Source organism: Musa acuminata, chromosome BXJ3-6 (genome assembly GCF_036884655.1).
Source record: "Musa acuminata AAA Group cultivar baxijiao chromosome BXJ3-6, Cavendish_Baxijiao_AAA, whole genome shotgun sequence".
NCBI lineage: Eukaryota > Viridiplantae > Streptophyta > Magnoliopsida > Zingiberales > Musaceae > Musa > Musa acuminata.
Window position 1 is genome coordinate 38482789 of NC_088354.1, and position 18933 is coordinate 38501721.

The 18933-nt window shown below is 38.5% G+C and overlaps 4 protein-coding genes across 6 annotated transcripts; all 4 read left to right on the top strand.

Moving 5' to 3' along the window:
• Positions 1 to 100: 100 nt before the first annotated feature.
• On the top strand, positions 101 to 4615 carry LOC135640278 (cell number regulator 5-like). Its single transcript, XM_065154572.1, has 4 exons — positions 101 to 254; positions 1583 to 1759; positions 2583 to 2809; positions 4131 to 4615. The coding sequence occupies exons 2-4, from the start codon at positions 1588 to 1590 to the stop codon at positions 4296 to 4298; spliced, it is 567 nt and encodes a 188-aa protein (XP_065010644.1). The 5' UTR covers positions 101 to 254; positions 1583 to 1587; the 3' UTR covers positions 4299 to 4615.
• Positions 4616 to 5699: 1084 nt separating this feature from the next.
• Positions 5700 to 11814, top strand: LOC135639744 (seven transmembrane protein 1-like). Its single transcript, XM_065153620.1, has 14 exons — positions 5700 to 5811; positions 6755 to 7017; positions 7198 to 7240; positions 7550 to 7576; positions 7661 to 7756; positions 8436 to 8614; positions 9270 to 9423; positions 9512 to 9628; positions 9747 to 9848; positions 10053 to 10073; positions 10232 to 10290; positions 10419 to 10509; positions 10767 to 10886; positions 11679 to 11814. Exons 2-13 carry the CDS (start codon positions 6779 to 6781, stop codon positions 10836 to 10838), a joined length of 1200 nt encoding a protein of 399 aa, XP_065009692.1. The 5' UTR covers positions 5700 to 5811; positions 6755 to 6778; the 3' UTR covers positions 10839 to 10886; positions 11679 to 11814.
• Positions 11815 to 13057: 1243 nt separating this feature from the next.
• On the top strand, positions 13058 to 16447 carry LOC103989639 (14 kDa zinc-binding protein). Of its 3 annotated transcripts, XM_065155863.1 has the most exons (6): positions 13599 to 13655; positions 13939 to 13996; positions 14402 to 14616; positions 14779 to 14868; positions 15933 to 16050; positions 16148 to 16447. In XM_065155863.1, exons 3-6 carry the CDS (start codon positions 14551 to 14553, stop codon positions 16213 to 16215), a joined length of 342 nt encoding a protein of 113 aa, XP_065011935.1. In that variant the 5' UTR covers positions 13599 to 13655; positions 13939 to 13996; positions 14402 to 14550; the 3' UTR covers positions 16216 to 16447. The 3 variants fall into 3 exon arrangements, with proteins under 3 accessions (XP_065011934.1, XP_009406827.2, XP_065011935.1); XM_065155862.1 differs by lacking the exons at positions 13599 to 13655; positions 14402 to 14616 and adding an exon at positions 13058 to 13178; XM_009408552.3 differs by lacking the exon at positions 14402 to 14616 and having other exon boundaries at positions 13580 to 13678.
• A 1850-nt stretch (positions 16448 to 18297) lies between these two features.
• On the top strand, positions 18298 to 18714 carry LOC135641467 (probable E3 ubiquitin-protein ligase RHA1A). The gene has a single exon (XM_065156829.1). It carries the CDS (start codon positions 18298 to 18300, stop codon positions 18712 to 18714), a length of 417 nt encoding a protein of 138 aa, XP_065012901.1.
• Positions 18715 to 18933: the final 219 nt, after the last annotated feature.

Below are 18933 nucleotides of genomic sequence, written 5' to 3' on the forward strand. Positions count from 1 at the left end.
AATGTGCGATTAAACCCCTTGCAAAAAAGATTAAATCAAATATACCCTTAAGTTTCTGTAACCCCTGAAACAGACGTCGACCATCGCGTCTTCGACGTCTCCGCTTATTTCTTCCCCCATTCGATTTCTTTCTTCTTTCTTGTGATCAGGGAAAAGGGAGGAACAAAGGGAGAGTTTGGCCTTTGGAAAGGAAGAGACCAATTGGAGATCCAACATACGTTCGAGGAAGCCCTCGCCAGTTGATCGCGTCCTAGGTAAGAATCAATCTCCACGGATCGATCTTTTTTGCGCTTTTCCTTTCTTTTGGTAGAAATCGTCACATTGTTGGAACGTTTGGGGCTTTTCGTTGTCCCGAGAACCGCGTTCTGCGTTCTTGCTGAATCGCAATTCGTTGGAGGTTTACCTGTAGATGTTGGTCTCAATCCTATAAACTTCCTTCGTTTCCATGATCCGCTTTTAGGATTTGAGCTGATTTAGCCTTTCTAGGGGTCGTTTCTTTGATGTAAGGGTAGATGAGGGCATTTGTTGCTCGCCAAAGATGAGTATCGGTGATTTCATGTCGTCTTTCCCTTTCCGTGAGAGGCAAAAGAAAGGTTCTTGCCGTTTTGTGGCTCTTTCTTTATGTGTTATAGATTCAACCTTTGAAGATCATTCTTCGATCTTTTCTCTTTCACCAGATGAGAACGAACTCTGAAAGGTAAAGAAACGGTAAAACTTCTCTGGTTAAGTCTTTATGTATCGTATATGTAGATATGGAGTACAGATACCTTATTGCTGGACCGCTGTTAAATAGTGATCAAGCAACAAAAACATTGCCTTTCCCCTTCTAATTCTGACGCTTTTCTTGCTTACCGCGGAGCAAATTATGGAAAGATTGCATTTGTTCTCAGATCAGCTCCTGTACCAACGGAACTAAATATGTTTCTATTGGTATATGTTTTTCTTGTGTCTTAAAATTTTTTTTGTTTCATATGATTTGTTCATGAATTTGAGTTCTCAAGGTCAGTCAATGTGATTATTTAGCACCTGGAAGAAATTTTATGGTTTTGTTTTAAGGAATGCATCATAAGTTGCTGCCTTTTTAGATAGTATATTGTTGTCGAGAATGTCAAACCATACTCTCCAGAAGGTATCTGGAAATGTGCTATAATGGATTCTTTGCTTATAATTGCTAGTCTGAAATTAATCATGGATATGTTGTTTAATTTGAGGCTTTCATTTTGCTCCTTTAGCAATGATGTCATAGATGGACCTATCAATTTGTTGAAGTCATTTTCATCTAACTCTGAAATATAGTAGGTTACTTTGCTAGTTGTTCATCAAGAATTGTATGGTGGGTTTTCTGTATTATGTTGTTTTAATAAATGTCTCCATATTAATGTCTGAACAAGATTAGTTTTCGGTTGAGTTTGCAGGCTGCATTATAGATCCCATGATTTGCATTTTCTTGTCACATCTGAAAAATATGTCTGGTGTTATCAGCTTAAGTTCAATAATGATTGCCACTCCAATTCAAGTAAAGATGGTTCTCTGAAGTTTATTCGGTATTGGTATTTGAAACAATTTTATGATTATCTTTCAGTGAATATGAAAGGTCAAGGCAGCTATGTTCCACCTCCATATATTCCACTAGATCAGTTGGATACTGAAGCCAACAGTACTCCTGTGAATAATGGTTACTCTTCTCACCAATCTGCAACGCGTGATCTGACGCAATGGTCTTCTGGAATTTGTGCTTGCTTTGATGATATGCAGAGCTGTACGCTACTTTCTGCCCTCTGACCCTTGATTTTCAGAAGAAAAAGAATTCAAGGTGCAATTTATTCATGTAATGTGATATAATAGCATTCCTAGTACACCTGAAAAAAGTTGTTTGCTCAGGTAGAGATTCTAGACTAAGCTCAAGTTAGATTAAGGCATGTATCAAACATTTTATGGTAAACAAAACAATCTGAGTGGATTACACTGTAAAGAATTCCTATATCAATGTTTTGTCAATACCCTTGAGTAATTGTCTTGTGTTCATCATCTAAGGTGAATCCTCATGGCTAAATTGTAACCTGGGAAAGAGAAAATATACTAAATGCAAAATAAATGAAATGCACCGATAGAACCCTTTTTTTTTTTGGAGAAATCTCTTCATCTTTATATGAAGGAGTTCTCATATATTAGAACAATTTTGCGAGACCTATTTGTTTTTCTGAAAGAATATTCTGGGAGTGAGTTATCTAAAAATTATAAAAGCTCACGGTATGTTTATAGTTCTATGTAATCTAAGATGTGAATCTTTTTTCTTATATTATTTATAGATTGTAGTTTCACCTAGTTGTCTGATGCAAGTACAGGCAAAACAAAAGCAGTTTATCTTTAATTTGCCTTTGACCCTGTGATATTATATTTTGTGTGCTCATTATGATTGTTTACATGAATCTATTAATCTCAAGAACACACTATATGCTTAGTGTTTTTAAAATTCTTAATGTTTTGGGAAGATTTTTTTTTACATAAAAAAGGTTCACAAAAATGCTCGTCAGCAATCGGTGAAAAGTTCTTTCAATTTATTTATTTATTTTTTCTTTTAGGTTGTGTTGGTGCTGTATGCCCATGCTTCCTGTTTGGGAAAAATGCAGAATTCTTGGGATCTGGAACACTAGCCGGGTCATGCATGACCCATTTTATATTGTGGGGACTTGTCAATAGTCTTTGCTGTCTGTTCACTGGAGGTCTACTTGCGGCAGTGCCTGGATCAATGGTTGCTTGTTATGCATGTGGATACCGCAAGACACTACGGGCAAAGTTTAACCTGCAGGTATGCCAGTACTTTGAAACATTTCTGGAAGAAGATTCTATATTCACTTCATGAAGTATACTAAAGATTTACATGAAATACTTTCTTCTTCTTGTTTCCTTTCTATATCTCTTTTTTTGTTGCTACATCTATTCATTTGTACCTTTTGGATGACTATCAATTGAGGATTGCTTAGTTTTTTTTTGTAATCTTAGTACTCAACAAAGGCAATGTTCTGATGTAATTAGACTGCTGATACTTTGTGTTTCAGAATGGATCTCTGTAGTCTATAATGTCAATACACTGTGTGAAGCAAAGTAAGAGAGGAAATATGATCATTTTCCAATGTTATAACGTGCATTGTCAAAATAGCAGTCAAATAAGTACTAAAAATTCAAGTACATTATTCTCTAAGAGGTCTCTTGGTGTTATAATATCTCTCAGTCCAGGTACCAAAAATCTCCTTCTACCACAGTTACTTCTCCAGCATTTGACTGCCTCTTTTCTTTTTGTAGGGTTATTCTCATTGCTGCTCTTTTAAGAATGTGTTCATATAAGTTTAACTTGGCCTTCATTGGAAGACTGCTTGATTATAATCTGGACCTGTTTAGACATTGCTATTTCTTCACCTAGGTATTATCAAACTTAAGTCTTGGAGTCATTTTGCAGGACAGTTACACCTCTGAGGTTAGAAACAATTTCTGGTGTGCCAGGTGCTTTGCAGTTCATGGCACAGAGGTCATGCTCAATCACATGGTAGTGCATATTGGAGAAGAACTAAGATTGGTAGTACTAAGTATGCATGGTACACTGGCGAAACATAAACATTGTCTTTGTCCGTGTGAACCCATTTTCAGGGAGCTAATTATTTAGCATCTTGAGAGTCCAACAAACTCACTATTTTTAGTCCATATTCCAAGATATTCATACAACAAAAGTAACAGGCCATAGTGATTCCATGTCTTGAAAAGAGATGTCCGCGTAAGGTAGTTGATGACCACCGTAAACCTTTGTTGAACCTTGTGAGCAGTAATCAGTTCCACAATACTCATGATTTTTTAAAATTTTTTTTGCATCACAGCTAGGCATGAACTTTGCACTAGTCACGAGTAGTTGATTCTTAGCTTCATTTCTTTTTGGAAGACCGATACAATAGTTGAACAGATTTCAAGTTTTATTGCATGCTTCTGATTGTTGGATGTAGAGAAAGCAAACATTTAGCCTTGTTGCAAACTTCATCTACAACTTACTGAGATGACCAACTTTTCCCCTCCTCTCTATTCCGATTTGATATTTTTTTCCCAAAGTGTTGCGATGACGGTGTTAACTCGATGTTCTCCAGGAAGCACCATGTGGTGACTTGACGACTCACTTGTTCTGCCACTTGTGTGCCATTTGTCAAGAGTACCGAGAAATCCGTGAGAGATCCAGTGGTTCAGATCCTTCCATGATGTCCTCTGCCGTTGCTGCTCCTGCAGTCCAGACTATGGAGTTAGCTCCACATGAATGATGAAGTCGAACATAGTACGTGGGCCAACATTGACCGCCAGCGACACTGCTCTCTGCACCTCCTCGAGGATGGCTTGTAGCTTTGAAAGAGCAGCTGAAAACGTCTGAGTTCAAGCATGAGTTTTGTAGTTTCATGACTTTTAAAGCAGGAGTTCGATAGGAGTGCCTATATTTTGTAATCTTGGCGAGTTTTAAAGCAGGAGTTTAATAGGAGTGCAATTTTCAAATATTCGTTTCTGCTTGTTTGATTGTAATTCGATTTTCATTGAATACTTTGCAGACATTAAGCAAAATATTTCTATGACATGTGATTCGTGATGTCTATGCTTCTATCCGTAGTCGGATTTAAACTGCATTGAAGTATTTAGTACGATAGGCATATGAGGTGATGGTATCAGTTCATTCTGTGCCCCCCAAATAATTTGTTATAACAACAGTAAAAGTAAACTTTATTTTACTTTCTTTTCTAATTAAGAAGGTTTATGATGATTAAATAATTAAGCTGAAATTTTCTTTTTTTTTTTCTAATCATAATCCAATGCCTGGATCAAAGTATAAGGGAATGTGCACCCTCCCTATACGCAGACTGTTATGGTTTACTGAAACTCTCCAAATATAAATAAACCCTATTTTTTATGTTAAATATTTTTATTTTTATCTTGCTAATTATTTGAGCGTCGAAAAAATCTTATAAACTATGTCTCGACATAAGTTACATAATAAATATTAAGCTATATCTCGACATGTTATATAAAAAATATTCACTTCAGGAGGACTTCGACTCAAAATCGAGTTTAACTCGATATCGTCATTAACAATAATCATATATATAATTATGATGTCATTATCCTATTTAGAAGATAACTCGGATTCGAATGTGATTCCTTTCCGAGTATATCATAAGTAAAATATTATAAGTCATGATCATTCATTTAATTTATATATTAATTTTAAATATATCATCTCTCGACGTGATATTGAGATGTCGATCACTTGGAGACATATCCAAGAAATCATCATTATCCTAAATTAACAATATATATTTAGATATACATAGTAATCGATGTTAATGGTGAATCAATACTCCATACCGAGAGATATTCGTGGAATTATCAGGTGAAAAAAATCCCGGAATTATGCTAAATAGTGTGAATAGTAAGGGGACGGTTCTACGTGGCGCACAGAGGCCGGGCGCTCGCGGAGCCTGCGCGCCGCGTGGCACGCCTACGAGCTGCCGCGCCACCACCGCCCTCAAAACGAACCGCTCCACGCCGCAGGACCGCCGAAACGAAATCGCCGGGTGAGACGCGAGACCGGACACGAGCGCCCGTCCTCCCCTCACTAAGCCTTGCGATCATTCGTCCTGAGCCCCTTCTATTTCAATCTCGTATCAAACCACCCTCGATACAAAGAACCGCGAAACCCTACGAGAAGCTCGATCGGAGCCCCCCCCCCCCCCCTCTCTCTGCAGCGTGATCTCTTGCTTCGTCGCGGAGCAGTTTTGGAAACGACAGGTATTCCCGATCTTTGAGCCTGTCGGTCGCGTTGTTTGATGGGTTTCTTGCTTTCGACGGAGTCGTCTTTCGTGTTTTGGTTCTTATGGCGGGACGGTTCTTGGATTCAAATGCTGCTTGGTCTTTAGGCCTGCCGTTCGCGTTGGGTCGTGGGCTTATTGCTTTTCATCTTTCGTGTTTTGGTTCTTATGGCGGTTCTTGGATTAAAATGCTGCTTGATCTTTAAGCCTGCCGATCGCGTTGGGTCGTGGGTTTCTTGCTTCGTCGCGGAGCGGTTGTTGTTGATCTTTACGCCTGTCGATCGTGCTGGCTTGTGGGTTTCTTGCTTTCGCCGTAGCCATCTTTGCGTGATCTTTTGGATTCTGTTTTCTTCCTGGATGATCTACCGATGGGATCTCGAAGGTGGTAGCATCCTTCGATTTTGTTGCAACTTTGAGATTTACATGGTGGTTTTGAGTGATTTCCTGCATCTTGATGGTGAAAACCTCCTCGATCGTTCATATATTGGCATTGGGAACTCGTTATTCCACATCATCAGAAGAGTTGGTCGTCATCGGGATGCCGAAAGACGATCGGTTCAAGAGTGTTGTTTTCCTTGTAATAAATTTTTCGATGGCTGAACAGGATAAGTAGCGCAGTGATGAATTTTCGTTTGTTGTGCCATCGACATGGAATTTTAGTTCTCAAACATTTGAATTCATGAACTGTTACATCCCTTTCATTCAACTCATATAAGGATTTGTTGACTGTAAATTGGAAGAGCACAACCCATACTTATATTATGGATATCTCTTACCTCTCTATACGTATATAACGTATGTATGTTTGAGATCATCAATCTTTTGCTAACCTGGCCTGTGAACTTGATGAGATTATTAGATAGAACAATTAATGTTGTGAATTAGAGTATTTATCTGTTTTTTTTTTTTTTGGAATTGTGTAGGTTGGGAGTAGGTTATCCTCTGCGATGGGTTTTCTTAGATCAGCTCCTCCCCCTGTTTGTTTGTCAAGCCGACATTGCTCGCACTGGGCTCGAATCTACTTGAAGTACTGCCTTTGTAGTGTAAAGGATGGAATGGCTTTATTTCTTGGAACTATCAGTATCATCAGCTGGGGAATTGCAGAGGTTCCTCAAATCATCACAAATTACCGGCAGAAATCTACTGAAGGCCTCTCAATTGCTTTTCTATTGACATGGGTTGTGGGGTATTGCCTATTTTAGATTTTGATGTCACGTTGTCGGGTTTCATTTTGGTATAATTCTGCAAAGATCATGTTCCACTCCTTATAGGAGCCTTTGACTTGATAATATAATTGTTGCCATCTCTTTTTCACATTGCCTTTTTCTGTTTTCTTTCTCGTAGCTCATACTTCATTTACTTGCAGAGACTTATTTAACTTCATTGGCTGTCTACTGGAGCCTGCTACTGTAAGTGTCATAAACATCTCTTGGCAGAGTCTGAATTTTGTTATTTATGGAAAATTGAGCACTAGATGATTATTGTTTGCTGTACACTTTAGAGCTTCTTAACGTCTGGGTTTTTCCTGTTGGGTGTCATTGGAAGGTAATTGTTGACAAAATTGTACCATCCTAATAAGCCTTGTCACATGATCCTCTGAGCTTGATGTGGTGTGGGGGTGTAACAGTAATGAAATGAATAATGCTCTTGATCTCTAATGAAATGAGAAATTATTATCAAGGTCCTAGGCTTGCTAATTTTTGTGTTTATTCTTGCAGTTGCCAACGCAGTATTATGTGGCACTGGTAAGACAGTTAATCTAGGTGCTATTATTTGCTTTTATGAACCTGTTGCTTATCTTTTTTAAGTAATTGTTATATGACCTGCAGTTATACACAGCAACAACATTGATTCTGACAGGACAAACTATATATTATGGTCACATTTATCACAGATTTAAAGCAAACTGTGGAGTGCCTGGCAGGGTAAGACACTCTTTAGTCGTTGTGGTCCTTGTCAATATGTAGCAAATGAATTTAAATGTTTCTTCTTGAAGTGTGAATTATCATTTCTGTCCAGATTCTTGGTTTAGATTGGTTTCTACCCTTTAGCTCATGATGTATTATATATGTCCTTATTTGGCCACCAATAACTGAGCTTTCTGACAATGAATATTCAAATGATTACAGAATTGTGAATATTAAATCATATATATATATATATATATATATATATATATATATATATATATATATATATATATATATATATATATATATATATATATATATATATATATATATATATATATATATATATATATATATATATATATATATATATATATATATATATATATATATATTATTCAGCATATCTCAGTTGCAACACATGGACAAAGTTAAAGGAGTAGTTTTGCCTATTTGTATCTCTATGCTCTCATCTTGAATTATATTTTAGTTCATCTTGCACATTTTCAGATTGAGATCATTAAGAAAATTGGGATTGGAACCTATGGATCAAACTCATATATTTCTAATGAAATTTATCATTTTGGGTATGTATTGGTATGTGTGAGACTAGAGAGAGAGAGAGAGAGAGAGAGAGAGAGAGAGAGAGAGAGAGAGAGAGAGAGCTTTTTGACACCTGTATTTATGATTGCAGAGACAAAAATATTATCAGGAAGATGCATCAGAAAGAGAAAGCCTGTTAGGAGATGCAAAGAAAACTAGAGTTGTTGGTGACCGAGGACATGATGCAAAGGAAGGCAATCTACCAAGCTCACCAATTCCTGTTGCTGGACAAGTGTTCCATGATTCCTGTGGGAAAGACTTTTATTACATGTATGTTTTTAATCTTTACCCTCTCATTTCTTATGAAGATCAAAATTGTTTGTGTTAGAAAGTTGAAATATTAGGAAGTTGCTGATTATACCTGTGTATTTGGTTTTTGTTTTGATTTGGTTAAAACCTCAATTGTAGGTCCTAAAAGAAAAAAAGACAAAGGCCACAACTATTATTTTGCATTTGCAGATCATGAAAAAAAAAACAGTAAAAAAAAAATTGATGCTGTTATGACATTCCTTCTTACATTAACCTTTGCTGAATATTTAACAATTAATCTATATCTTTAGTCAACTCTTTATCCTAGTAAAAATGACAGTCCAAACAAGAAATGCATGTGCTTAATGTCAATATTTCTTTACGGCTCACTGGATTAACAATGAAGAATCCTTGAATAAATGATAGTCATGTTGAGAGACTTTTCTTCTTATATGGGTTGTTTTTACCAAGGAATAGAAGTGTTGTGGTGTTTATCCATGTTTATTTAGTTTGTCTTTCTTATATGGGTTGTTTTTACCAATGAATAGAATAAATGATAGCCATGTTTATTTAGTTTGGATGGTTGCCAATCCTAGCATGTGGTTTTGCTTTTTCCCATTCAGTTTGTCCTTCATGTGGTCTTAATTTTAGACGGTTACCAATCTGTGAATGCCAGGTCAGCACGATCTTTAAAAAAGAGCCCAGTGCCTACTTTTGGTTTTTGGTCAGTACATTCACATGATGATGGAAGGGCACCTCCCATCGATGGAAATCAGCAATCTCCACAGTCTGCACCATCTAATTTGGATACTAAAAATATGTTTTCAATTGTGAGTATACAGTATCTTCTCAAAAACCTTCTTTTGGTTCATTGCATGATGTTGTAGTGCAATGTACAAACGCATCTTTCTATTTCAGGTACCGTCAGTTGCATTTTTCTTTGGTATATGTGTTATTCGCTCTTACATCAGTAATATGCACACTGCATCATCACCTGGTGGAATGGTTATACTAGTTGGCCGAAAGTTGTTGCAGGTAATCTTAGTGTGTTATTGACTAATGCTGCATCTTCACTTGATGTAAGTCCTTTGTCACAATCTTAGACTACCGGACAAGATGATTTATTTACTATATGTAACCCATTCATTCACAGGACAAGGTTCAGGATGATGGAAGTAGTGGTGTTGGAACATTACTTGGCTGGGCAATGGCAGCAATCTATATGGGGGGAAGGCTTCCTCAGATATGTTTAAATGTGTGTATGAATTCTGTGTGTCTGTGTAAATTGCATATTATGATACTTGGCACATTTTTGTCCATTTAGCACCTAGATGGGGACAATTATGTTATTAGGGGATATTTACATGGAGTCATCCTTCTTTTTTTTATCATCGTTTAATAGCTGTAATAATTTGGATTATCTTCATTCTGACTCATTGCCTTTTTGAATCAATTGCAGATTAGAAGGGGGAACGTGAAGGCAGGGCTTTATTTTTATGATGCTTTGAGTAGCTTACACTAACACTAGCAACCTAAAAAAATGATATTTCATAAATGATGGTCAATTGTGAAATTTACTTTAAATGCTTGGAGTAATTTCTTGAGCATTTGGTGTGTAAACTTTGGTTACTTTTACAGGGCCTTAACCCACTGATGTTTATATTTGCGCTGACTGGAAATGCAACCTACGTGGGAAGGTATGATTGTATTGTTAAATGTTTCCTATAGCAATAGCATTTTGAGAAGTTTCATAGACCTGCTTCTGTTTTCCTTTTCTTTTGTATAGCAGCAATTAATAATACATATTGTGCATCTTGCCGTGCAGTATCCTTGTAAATAGCTTGGAATGGTCTAAACTCAGGCCCAATCTCCCATGGCTAGTTGATGCTGGTGGATGTGTCATACTGGATGCTTTTGTATCCTTTGGTAGTAGTCAATGTTTTATCATTTTATTTCTCCTGGAAACATCTTGATGAAAAAACAGAATTTAAGATGATGACGTTTTCCATTTTACAAAATGTCTTTAATACATTAATGAGAAGGATAAGAAAGAACGGATTTTGGTTTGAATTATACTTTTGTTGGTTCATAAGATGATTGAAGTTCTCTAGGATCTGTCTATGTGTGATGCCTTCGACTCCTAGCAGCTATAGTCTCTTTAACTGTATTCTAGATTCTCATCCAGTTTGCCTATTTTCATATTCGAGAAAGCAACAAGCGTGAATCTGAAGATAATCCAGTTTAGTTGAGATGAATAGTAGTTTCAGAGATTCCAGAGATGAAACTTTCTCAGGTAACTTCTCTCGGTTCCGTCTTATTGGTCATCTAATCAGTAGACATTAATGATATATGGTTCATAGAATTTAGAAATCTGGTATCTGCTTCCCAATTTGGTTTTGAACGTCTTATGAGGATGTGCTTTTTCGAGATACTCTGAGATGTGCTATTAGTCTCATATTTATAAGCTTGAGATTTTTGTTACTTGGTCTCTTGTAGCATGTGCACCTTTGTTGCTGATCTTTCCTTAATTGCCCAATATTCAAAGATCCTGAGCAAACGTGTTTTGCTAGTGCTCTATCGCAAGTGATGTATCAGGAAGATGACAAGAAAGATTTTGCATCTGAGAACTGAAAATTTCTTGCTGAATATTTACCATAAAGAATTGATGGAAAGCTTACTATTAGCATGTCCAGTTATATATTTTTTTCTCCAGATGCTTTTGCTGTAGCTGATTTAACTTGTATATGGATAATCATTTAGATGTATGCAATATAAGTTGACACCTCTTCCACCTAGAGATGACAGCAAAAAAGAAAAAGAAAAAAAAAACGAGAGAGAGAGAGGAATACTAAGATTAGTAGATCTTTTGTCCTGAAGTTTTATTTAGTTCACGATCCAAGCCTGAAACTATATGGGTTAGACAATAATGTATCGTAGCCCGAAGTCATGTGCCCCTATTTGGGGCATCGCACTATTCATGTTTCTTGAAGACGGGCCAGACTGCCTCTTTCAAGTTGAAAACTAAGTTCCATAGTTCTTGGAAGCTTTTCCTTCCATCACTGTGATTATTCCCTTGATGTTGCAGGAACTAGAGCTGGCAAGGTGAATACGCAGGGGTGGACTGTGGTCACTTTTCTGCGGCATGTAATTTGGAAGTCGATAATCACATCAGATTAATACGATTCCAGGTGTATGCGGAGCTGGTAATCGAACTGTTAGCCCTGACGGCAGCGGTCATTTGTCCATTTATGCTAACTGCTCTACTCTTGTTATCGTCACTCTTTGGATGAGGCTTGAATTTTAAGCTGCTTTTTTTTTGTGACTCAAAAATATTTGGATTCTTGACATGGTGACAGCATTCTGATCTTGGTTGGTTGCAGTAAGGAGTGGCTAATGTACGTTCTTTATGCAGTATTAGAGGAATGTGGAATATATCTTCAGCATCTCATGGATCAAGTTACAATTGATATTCCTTTCTAGAATACTTCAAAAAAAGTTTTTGACTTTGTTTCATAATCTTGGTTGATTAATAGTTGGCATGCATGAAACACGTAAAATAGATGCACGATCTAATGGTAATTTTACATGAGAGAAAGAATCGCTGTCCTGTTTTGTTGCGTGTCTTACGTGACGTGGTATGTGGTAAGGGGGTAAAATATTGTACGTTGTCTCACACAGGAGAAAATGGTACAACATCATGCGTTACAGGTTATAGGGTATGGTAGTAAGTGTCGATTGGGTAGGCTGTTGGCGATTGTGGCGGGTGGCTGAATAGAGAACACACGCTATATCAAGGAGACATTTCAGGAGGGGAAGTTTCTGTCTCGCAAGGGAGTTCCATTTGTAGTGTGAAAATGTCGTGGTCATCAATGAAGATTAGATGGATGATTCTTCACTTTTTTGGTTAAGATTTGTTGATCACTGTCGTATTAGGATCCTCTAGTCCATTCCCGTGGAGTCCCTTTTGCCCTTTTGTACTCGATATACCCGCTCAGAATGGCCTGTGTTTAATCATAAATTTGACTTCCAATTCCAACAACAAAAAGCTTTCTTTCTAGACAAGTTGGCGTCCCTAATTCTTCTTCGAAGAAACCACTTTACACCGACCAACACTCATCACAAAAATGTCATCTACGGCCAAATCGATTCTACGGAAACCTTCGCCTCGCTCAGATCCTCCTCCCACGCGTCGCCACCGTCAATCCTCGAAGACGGCCTCCTCGCCTTGGCCACGACCTCCCTGCCCGCTTTCCCAGAGGTGGGGGTAGCGGCGGAAATGGATTCGCGAGGAAAGCAGCTGCTGGACGCGCGACTGTCGGCGAGCAACTTGGCCTCCTCCTTCCGCTGGAAGAGCTCCGAAAGGATGAGAATAAGAGACGCCATGGGGAAGCACGCACTCGAGTCTTCCCGTCTACTCGTTCGTTAGGCTTGAATCGGATGAAAAGAGTGGGGGGGGGGGGTTCTCAGCCTCTGTTTAAGCTTGGGAAGAAGCGCGATCGTCGCGGCCGATGATGGCGCCTTTCCCCAACGACCGAAGGAAGCGCCTTCGTCGTGGCCCCACTTGGCTCCGTCACCTCGCGAACAGGTTCGGAGATAGTTGTTGGCGTTGTTTCATGTCCTAGTCATTGATATATGATGATTAACCAAATCGAGAAGCAGGAAATGAATGCATTTCGTATTTTCTTATCATCATCATCATCCTAGTCGCCATATCATCACTGTTCTATATGTAATCGTTAATATTATATAACAGAACAAAGCACAATCGATACCCTCGACGTCTTTGTTGCCTCCCGAAAAATGATACGACAACGTATTACGAAAAATGTGAACAACGATGAATGCATCATCAACTCCTTTATATTTTTCGGCCGAAATCATATCGGATTTCGGGCTTGTCGAACCCAAATCCACTATTAGTCAGTCCAATCAAACCGGAAGCCTATTAGCCGGTCCACGTTGTCCGGCCCAGACATCAGCAATCAAAGAAGAATGGTTCCGAAGGAAGTGAACCATTCTTTTCTCATACTCCCCCTCTCCGATGGCAGATTCAGAGAAGGAGGTGACGGAAGCACCCACAACAATGTCGTTTCTCTTGTTGATTTCGTCATAGTTTCGAATCTTTTCTTTACCTTCATTCATGCATGTCAAAGTGGATCTTTCTTTCTTTCTCTCCCTTTTTCTTTAGATCTATCTACAGATTTCTTGTTCTCGGGGGTTGCTTGTTTTTTTCGGTCGGTCAAGAAAGACGCCGATCTTCATCTGTCGGTGTTCCTAGAAAAAGATGATAAAAAGGATTCTCCCAAGAACCTAAAATCTATGTTATGTGATTCATCTTGATGCAGATTTGACAAGATTATAAAGAAGGAGATCCCGTCCACCGTTGTTTATGAGGATGACAAGGTGCAAAAACTGTTTTGCTCTTCTTCCATATGCTCAATCTCTGAGACCCCCTTTTAATTCGTGTTGACCACTTGTTGTTGCTTTGTGAAAATTAATGCAAATCGGTAAGGCCTCAAATGAATGCTATTACATTGGTTAAGCTGGACTTAGATGTCATGTTTCATTTGCTTGAATCAGTTATGTTCTTGTTTGTGTGATGCCCCAATTATTTGGGGTTGGCTACATGTGTCTTTTCCTACCAGTATAGGGAACTTGGTGGACGATTTTGGTAGTCCTAACACTAGCAAGAATTTAAGATATGTACCATAGAATTATCCTGGCTGAAGAGTGTCTGCTAGGTTCCCTATGACCATATTTTGTTAAGGATCTTCTTTAAAATAATGACTTGATGCTCTCATGTGACAGTGGGTTGATTTCTTATCCGAGTTGAGCATCTTCAAATTTCAGTGGCAGGCTGCACACAGCATTGAGCCAAACTTAGAGCCAGGGCGACGGTTACCTAATTATTTAATGGCCACCAATTTTTGTGGATTTTGTAGCGACAAATATGCTATATGATTTCCAGAACCATAGCAAGAATGACCGTGTTGATCACGCCAGAGCAGTCCTGTCACTTACCAGTATAACATCTTTTTTTCCCCTTTGTACTTTTAGTCACCAATTAGTTGTCCTGCACTTGCAGTTAGCTTCTGCTGGGTCAGTTGTTTTCTCCTTGAGCAACTAGTAATGATGTGTGCTATATAAATGATCACTAATATTTTTGTATTTATGTTCTTGCACAGGTTCTTGCATTCAGAGATATCGCCCCACAAGCTCCCACACATATATTAATCATTCCAAAAGTTAAAGATGGGTTGAGTGGGCTTTCAAAGGTGAGTAGTATATCAATTTAATTGACGAATCAGTGAATCAAGTTGCTCCTATTGTCTTGTAACTATCTGGAAAAGTTAATTGGCCAAAAGCACTTACAATGTAACCAATATACTAAAAGATCATGTGCGAGAATATGCATTACAAGAGTAGAATCATTTATCATATGATTGCTAATGATACAAGTCTGTTCCCGTAAGAAAAAATAACTTAATGGAGTAGAACATGGATATTTAAACTGTCATTTTATGTTAAGTTGTGTTGTTGTTGTCGGGAAAAAAATGGATGGTAAGTACCAAGCAGTCAAAGATGCTTTAGAGAAGTTTAAAGTCATACCTTCTTCTTGTATCTAAAGACAAATTGTTTCTTTCCCTGTCATGACAATCTCATACTTTCCAATAAACTGTTTCTTTGGCATGCCTACACAGAACTACATCAAAATATGTTAATGGTTGTTGGCATTTGTTTTGTGTAACTGTGACTAATTGGATAAGTGAAAATACTACCGGTGGTGCTTTACTTTTAATATTTATTTTCTTGTTTGTAAATTCTGTTTCAGGCTGGAATTATAACTCCTGGTACTGATAGCATATTTTAAATTGCAAGAGTTAGTTTTTAAGAAAATTTGGTTTTCAATGTTTGTCTGCATGAATATGTATACTATAGGAATTCATCTTTTTTATTGCAAAATATGGATTATGTAGTTTTTAAAATCCATGGCAACTGCAGTACTTACGTGTTACCGACTTCCTAACTTTGTGAAATACTCATAAACTCTCCATGATCACTGGGAATGCATATTAACTGAAGTGTTACTTTATGAATCTTTAATAATTATCAATGTCTGTACGTTTTGATATTTATACCTTTAATTGTTTTACTTAAGGATTAAGCATAGAACTTCTGAGCAAGATATATGTAAGACAAGGAACTTTGAAATGAAACAAGGACATTTCTCTATTGTCTTTGTCTGCATGGTGGTTGTCATTTCTTTTTCTAGGAAGTGGCAGGCCGTACTTCTTTTGTCGACTAACCTGACCGTTGTGTTCGGTGCCATCATCAAAAGGCTGAAGAGAGGCATGTAGAGATACTTGGCTACCTGCTATATATTGCCAAACTGGTAGCGAAGCAGGAAGGACTTGGAGACGGATTTAGGATTGTCATCAATGATGGCAGTGATGCTGGTATGTTATCCTTTAATCGTTTGTATTTGACCGAGAACCCATTCTGGTTCCTCTTGTTCTACCATCCGTTCATCTTTTTTTTTTTTATATAATGTAGGTCAATCGGTGTATCATCTACATGTACATCTTCTCGGTGGAAGACAGATGAATTGGCCTCCTGGCTAATTAAGGCTCACTGTTGTTGTTTATTGCATGGTAAAATTCATCCATGCATCTCTCTTCTCTACAATGGTTCCAGGAATAGGCTCTTATCTTTAGCCATCTTCTTTTCTCTACTTGGTCGTCCGCATTCTATCATTGAAAATTTGAAACTATTATGCTGCTTCGTTCAGTAAACAAATATGGGGGAAATAATGATTTAAGTTTCAATGAGGTACCACAAATTCAGAGAGATATCTTGATTTGATTGTTCTTAATTTGATTGACTAAAATATAAGCCATAAACAGTGCTTGGAAAAGCTAATTAACTGTGACATTATCGATTATTGTTGTTTCTTATGTCTATTGATTAAATTATTGCCAAATTATCCTCCTTCCACCCGGATCTTAACTCGGCACAGATCAAAGGTGGGATAGTGGTTTGGTCAAACAGGTCCTTTCCAATTCCAATCCGATTGCTGGGTTTAATTTACTGCTGTTTCTTTCTCAAATTTCCAATTTAATGTCTGTGTTGTTCAGCTGCAGCAGGAGTTGAGAAGTGAAAGCTCAGACCTCACACGCAACCTCTCCCTCCCAAAGGCGGGTAATCGTTTCCTATCTCTCTTACCTTTCTTAACCTGCATCATTATTTCAATTTTGCTATAGCATATCGATTTGTTTAGATTCATTGCAAGTCTCGTGGGATACAAGTAGATGTTCAATTCCGGTGGTGTACAGCATATCATAACAGACACAGCTAGGATCAGCCGCTCAAACTTTTTTATTTATTGACTGCATGGGTATCATGCACCGACATGAAACACCTCTGCCAACTCCCACATCCGATATGGGAGTAGATCTCGATCGGTTTGTTATGGATTGGATGAGTCTAGGTCACGTGATCATTGATTAATCAAGTTAATAGGTGATGGTTGTGGATGCCGGTGAGTTCGTTGTCGAGTTATTTTTAACATGAAAGATGAAGGTTTTGAGGAAACAATAATCGACCTTTCAATTACTGTACCTAATGAACTTTTTTATGTTGGAGCTTATCACGTAGATGAAATATTGAGATCAGGATTGAAAATATAATTTTATAAGATTAAAAATCAAGAAAAAAAAAATTTTGTTTGAGCAATAGGATTTAACGTGTTACCTTCGTAGCAAGTTGTATGGATCTCAATATAATTTTTGAAAATATAAGGATCAAAATTTTAAATGTAACTAATTATACAGAATAATATTATGTGATTAACCCTCTGAAACATAGAGAGTTTGTTAAATCGGTTTAAAGCCAAATGAGTTTATTATTATGCATGTGAGTTTAAATAGTTTAGTTAGCGAGTCTGCTTTCTGTCGATGAAGCACGTAATCTACCATCATCATCCCGCACGGTAAACCGGACCGGACGGTGATGATGCATACATCAATTTGGGTTCGCTTTCTTTTCCACCACCGGCCCCCGACTTTAGTGTCCCGAGTCCCCCGTGCTTATCCGATGCCTAAATCCTCGTCCGAGTCATAAAGGCCGCACCAGCATTGAAGTAGCCGTCCACGTCTCCTTTCCCCGATGTGTTGGAAGTGGCCCCACCTGTGGCTTTCACCCTCTTGGTTCCCCTTGTCCAGCCGACGGTGCATCGTTAGCGACGACGTCAATCGCGTCAAGTTATTGATTGAAGTAATGTTGAGTCGCCAAATAGACAGACTGCAAGCCCCGGCACTTTCGACGTGACAACCTTAAAACACTTGACCACTGCTGCCGCTGTCGATTCGGCGAGCAGACTCGTGTGAAAGGTGGTCCGACAACTTAGTTATAAAAAAAAGGTAAATAAAATTACTGATGAAAGTTTGTATTTACCCCCCTCTAAAGTTACGCAAAGATTTGAATCATTGTCTATATATATATATATATATATATATATATATATATATATATATATATATTGCCCAACATTCGAACCGGATCATTAGGAGAAGGTCGGTCCCACGTAGTGATTCTACGTCGGATTAGTAGTAAATACCATGGACCTACGACAATAAAGGAAAAAAAGAAAACGAGATCCTTCCCGCATTACGTTCCCGGTGTCGTCAGTACCCTGCAGATAACCAATGGGACTGCTGATGTGTGTTCTGATGTCGATTCTCTTCTCCAACCTGCTATTCTTCCTCGTAAGGATCGTTCAACTGCATGCGAGAGCTCAACTCGCGTGGGGGTCGCACGACGTCCATCCACCGGCGACGCGGAACGGGTCACACGAGGCGGCGGAGTGCGTCTTCTGCTTGTGCGACATCGAGGAGGGCGAGGAGATAAGGGAGCTTAGATGCAGGCACCTCTTCCACAGGAGTTGCCTTGACCGGTGGCTGGTGCGGCGGCGGGCGACGTGCCCTCTGTGCCGGGACGTCCTTCTGCCTCGTGAGCAGGCGACCGTGAAGAGTAGCGGCGGCGGTGCGGGGGACGACGACGAGGACGAGCTCGACGATTGGATGGTGATGTTGTTTGCGTACTTGAGGTGGTGGATGCCATGACGTCCCTTTCGATCGCCCGACGCTCGCTGTCTGGCTTACAAGAGTATGTTGTCTGGGCTGGCCATCTCGCGTTATGGATCACTTGTTTCTTCTCCTCCTCTTCGTTTGAATGATTTCTTTTCTTTGAGGGTTTTGCTCTCCGTTTTATCTTCTTCTTTGGTAGGCATGATATATAGTTCACCATAACTTCTCACAGAGAGAGAGAGAGAGAGAGAAAAA